The following is a 5,404-nucleotide window of genomic DNA, read 5'->3' as shown; positions in this document are numbered from 1 at the left end:
ACAGAAAATGTCAACAGCCCACAACAATCAGAGGCTTGATATTCATAGTTCATATAAGAATTCATCATTCTCATCTAAACTGTGAGAGCCACGGGGATTTCTCAAAATGGAAAATTATTCATGGTGTCTCCAGAAAACAAAAACGATGGGCAGCTTACTAAGGGCTCATCCAATTTGTGTAACTAAGGAAAACAAAAGAAAAAAAAATCCCTTTAAAAATCATGAATAAAAGAGTGACCGTATCACTGCTCTGATAGGTCATAATCTCTATTTCACTCTCCGACGTGAGATCAATCACTGACCCATATCTTCAGTTGATGCAACCAGTTTCCCCTGAGTGGAGATTGTAAAATAGCAATGAATGCAATACTTTTTCCTCCAAACCAAACCCAAAGACTCTAAGGTGATGTTGCTGGCCAGGTTACTATGGCTCATTAGGACTGTGATTGTAATTTAAAATTGGTAACTTAAAATTGGGCAAAATACAGGGCACCTGGATGGCACAGTCTGTTAGGCAACTGACTCTTAATTTTGGCCGAGGTCATCATCTGCGGGTGGTGAGATCAAGCTCCGCAAGTGGCTCCTCATTCAACCTGGAGTCTGGTTGAGATTTTCTCCCTCTCTCTCTACTCCCCCCCGACTCATACTATTTCTCTCTCTCTCTAAAATATAAATAAATAAATAGATAGATGATAGATAGATAGATGATAGATAGATAGATGATAGATAGATAGATATTTTAAGAAAACTTTTTTAAGAAAATAGACCACAATCAGACTCTTAAAGTCAGAAGACCAACTAAGGGTTGCTGGAGAGGATATGGGGGATGGATGTGCTAAATGGGTGATTGGGATTGAGGAGGGCATTTGTTGTGATGAGCACTGGACCTTGTCAGTAAGTGATAAATTACTGAATTCTATTCCTGAACCTAATATTACACTATCTATTAACTAACTGGAATTTTTTTTTAACTTCAAACTGAAAAAAATAAACAGATAGTTGATTGCTCTGTATGAAAAAATTAAAAGAAGGAATAGTGTAGAAAGATAAATTGTAGATCATGTTTCCATGAACTGATACAAAAATCATGATCTGGGTCATCTAGGGTCTTGAGACCTTTTACTCACATCTTTATCTTGAAACACAGGATCCTTCTATGAAGAGAAAGTCTTTCTGCTCAAGAGCTTTCTTAGTGCCAGCTTTATGTCTCTGTTCCTCAGACCATAGATGAAGGGGTTCAGCATGGGTGTGACCACTGTGTACATCACTGAAGCTATGGCAGTTGTCCTCGAGTTTTGAGAAGCTGCAGAACTAAGATACACCCCAAAGCCTGTACCATAGAATAAAGAGACAACCAAAAGGTGAGACCCACACGTGGAAAATGCTTTATACTTGCCCCCAGAAGACGGAATTTTCAAAATAGAGGTTACAATTCTAGAGTAAGAGTAAAGGATACCAATGAGAGGAATAAAACCCAGAAGTCCACTTGTAAGATAAATTGCCAGGTTATTGAAGAAGGTGTCAGAACAAGCAAGGTGGATCACTTGATTAAGTTCACAAAAAAAGTGAGGGATTTCTAACTTCGTACAAAAGGACAATTGCAAAACCAGTAAGTCATGTAATAGAGAGTCCAGAACACTCAACACCCAGCATGCCAGAAGAAGGCTGGCACAGAACTTGGGGTTCATGATAACCATGTAGTGCAGTGGGTGACAGATGGCCACAAACCGGTCATAAGCCATCACTGTCAAGAGAAAGTTGTCTACTCCCACAAAAAGCATGAAAAAATACATCTGGCTGAGGCAGCCTGCATAGGTGATCACTTTGCCCTGTGTCTGGATGTTCAGCAGCATCTTGGGGATGGTGGTTGAGGTGAAACAGATGTCTACAAAGGACAGGTTGGAGAGGAAGAAGTACATGGGTGTGTGGAGGCGGGAGTCTGTGACAATGGCCAGGATGATGAGCAGGTTCCCACTGAAGGTGAGCAGGTACATGGACAGGAACTGCCACAGGAGCAGTGGCTGCAGATCTCCCTCCTCTGAAAGTCCTAGGAGGATAAATTCTGAAACAGCAGTTTGATTCCTTTGTTTCATGTAACTGCTGAAAACAGCTGGAACAGAGACAAGAGCATAACAAAGTCACAAACAGTGAGCACAGAATTAAAAGAAATGCTGTGACTGGTGTTCCTGGGGGGCTCAGTCGTTTCAGCAACCAACTCTTGATTTCAGCTCAGGTCATGATCTCCTGGTGGTGAGTTCAAACCCCAAACTGGATTCTCTGCAGTGACAAGAGTCTGCCTCAAATTCTCTCATGTCCTCTTACCCTCCCGTGCTTGTCCTTTCCCTCTCTCTCTCTCTCTCTCTATCTCTCTCAAAATTAAATGAATAAATAAGAAAGAAAGAGAGAAAAAAAGAAAGAAATCCAAGAAAGAAAGAAATCCAGGAAAGAAAGAAAGAAAGAGAAAAAAGAAGAAATTCTGTTATTTGTGCAGTGAAATTGGCTTTTTCAACATGCTTAGTTCATTAATGCTTACACATTACCTACAAATCTAGAAAAATTACCTAAGAATATCAAGGATCTCAAAAACTCCATATTTTTCATGATGCTGAAAATAATTGCAGTCCTAGTCCTGAATCAAAACATTTACCCAAAGCAATATTCTGCTTTATAAATTTCCTGAGATTTTTTTGTTTACTTAAGAAATATTTTAACCAATTATCTTGTGGCAAGCATTGTGAAAGCTTTATGAAGTAGTGATATGTGTTTGACCTTCACCAGATTGTGTCTAAGATATGTGTGTGCCAGAGAGAGCAATAAAATATTAATGAAAGAGCAAATGATGTTTCAAGAGGTGGTTTTCAACTGTAAAATAAAAGAGTGATACCAAATCCATAGTTTTTGAGAATTCAATAAAATAATGGCTATAATATGTCTGTCATTGTTTGTAGTATTAATTATCTCATAGATGTGATTAAAATAAGATGACTAACATAGTTTCTAATAAACACTTAATAATGAATAAAAATATTCATCTTATTTTTTAAATTTATTTATTTAAATTTTGTCAGTTAACATACAGTGCAATATTGGTTTCTGGAGTAGAATTCAGTGATTCATCACTTACATAAGACACTCAATGCTGATCTCACCAAGATCTTACTTACTTACTACTTACTTACTACCCATCAGTAATCTAGCACATCCCCTCACCCCCCCACCCACCCACTTGCCTCCATTCATCAACCCTGTTTGTCCTCCACCATTAAGACTCTTTTATGGCTTGTTTTTTCTCTCCTTTTTTTCTTTTGTCCTTTCCCATTGTTCAGTGACTTTCTTTCTTAAATTCCACAAATGAGGAGATCATATATTATTTATTTTTCTCTGACTGATTTATTTCACTTAGCATAATACAGTCTAGTGCCACCCATATAATTGCAAATGGCAGCAATGACCAAACTGTAGTCCAGATGTCCATCTACTGATTAATGGATAAAGAGGATGTGTTATATACATATGATAAAATATTGTTCATCTGAATTTTTGTATCTATGATGTCCATCCCTCAGAGACCCATCACTTGCCTCCCATCTCATGCTCATGGTGCTACTTCTATCTCTCAATGTCCCCCTCACACTCTGAACACAGCAATAGTTTATTCTTCACATTAACCTGTGCCATTTTCCATAGAGCAGACCTGTGCATAGCTACCCCCTGACATTTAAAACCTGCACTTATGCCCCACTAATTTCAGAATTAAATTTCAATCCTTTAGTCAAAATACCTGATTCTTAACATACTGTTTCCTACCAGGCCAGGTTCATGTTGGTTCATTTTGCATACCCTGCTACTGATCTACTGATTGTTGGTCAGATCACTAATAAGTGTTTCTTTTCTTTTCTTTTCTTTTTTGAATTATATACATCAGTATTTTATTTTTAATATTTTATTTTATTTTATTTTATTCTTTCAGTGTTCCAAGATTCATTGTTTATGCACCATACCCAGTGCTCCATTCAACATGTGCCCTCCTTAATACCCACCACCAGGGAGAGTAAATTATCATATGGTTTTACTGACTTGTGGAGCATAAGTAATAACATGAAGGACATTGGGAGAAGGAGGGGAGAAGTGAGTTGGGGGAAATAGGAGGGGGAGATGAACCATGAAAAACTGTAGATGCTGAGCTTGATGGTGAAGTAAGAAGTGTTTTTAATCATAGCAGCACAACTTCTAGTTTAATTAGTCTCTAAATTTCCTCCTCTGCTTTTTCTCCCTGGACTGATCAAAACCATTATCCCCCTGGAAGAACTCCAACAGCTCCTTCAAGGCTCAGTTCCATTATAAGCTTGTCTGTGGATTTTACTAACTCCGCTGAAAGAGTCAAATTTTTGAAGGCAGTTAAAAATAAATTAAAGAGGGTGCCTGGGTGGCTCAGTGGGTTAAGCCGCTGCCTTTGGCTCAGGTCATGATCCCAGGGTCCTGGGATCGAGCCCCGCATCGGGCTCTCTGCTCAGCAGGGAGCCTGCTTCCTCCTCTCTCTCTCTGCCTGCTTCTCTGCCTACTTGTGATGTCTCTCTGTCAAATAAATAAAAAATTAATTGATTAATTAATTAATTAAAGTCAACTTTTCTGGATACTTCTACAAATTTCCATGCAACATCATGATATCACATTTATTTATTTTTGCATCTCTCACTTCATTTACACAGTGAGTACCTTGAGAGAAGAAACAACTTCTTAGTCATTAATTTATTCCCAGAATAAACCTTAGTGTCTACATTTATTAATTGCTGAAAAAAAGTTTTTTAAATAACTGCAATACAAATGGTTGAATAACAATAAACAGATGCTCTCAACAATGAAAGAACAATCAATGAAAAAAGAGGAAAGACTACTGAGGAACGACATCCCTGTCATTAAGCACTACTCTGGAGAAGACTGATCAGGGAAAGATGGCTTAGTGTATTAAGAGTTTTGTCACAGAATCAAAGTCTTAATAGGCAGGATTTGGCATCACTAAACCCTCATTTACTTATTGTCCTCTTGGTGCCCCCAAAATAGCTATGGGTTGAAATGGTCCCTCCCACCATAAAACATGTGGCTCACCCAGGGATATCACAGAACACTGTGAGATCACTGACCCAGTTTCTGCCATGGATGATTGCTGAGGTTATAAGTTATGCCCCCAGGAAAGGAAGAGACATGGCCCCACTTATGAAGGCTCTGGAAGACACAATTATGTGTTCATATCACCTGAGATTAGAAGAGACATATGAGCAGAGGTATTTTAAATTTTTGTGGCTGTAAGGGTGAATTCCCATGAGTCTCATTAATGAAATATTCTTTTGTCTCACTTCCCTTAAGAGACTTGGTGCTCTGGAGCTAGGAGAGAAACACAGAATGC

The 5,404-nt window shown here is 38.4% G+C and overlaps 1 protein-coding gene across 1 annotated transcript; it reads right to left on the bottom strand.

Annotated features, from left to right (window-relative positions):
• Positions 1 to 1,154: 1,154 nt before the first annotated feature.
• LOC132010368 (olfactory receptor 7A10-like) lies at positions 1,155 to 2,093 on the bottom strand. The gene has a single exon (XM_059388246.1). The coding sequence runs from the start codon at positions 2,091 to 2,093 to the stop codon at positions 1,155 to 1,157; it is 939 nt and encodes a 312-aa protein (XP_059244229.1).
• Positions 2,094 to 5,404: the final 3,311 nt, after the last annotated feature.

Source organism: Mustela nigripes, chromosome 2 (genome assembly GCF_022355385.1).
Source record: "Mustela nigripes isolate SB6536 chromosome 2, MUSNIG.SB6536, whole genome shotgun sequence".
In the NCBI taxonomy this organism is placed as follows: Eukaryota; Metazoa; Chordata; class Mammalia; order Carnivora; family Mustelidae; genus Mustela; species Mustela nigripes.
This window is presented reverse-complemented; position numbering and strand designations above follow the sequence as displayed.

Bases quoted from the DNA above. Each gene is read 5' to 3' on its own strand.
- LOC132010368 (XM_059388246.1), bottom strand. From the start codon at position 2,093: ATGAAACAAAGGAATCAAACTGCTGTTTCAGAATTTATCCTCCTAGGA.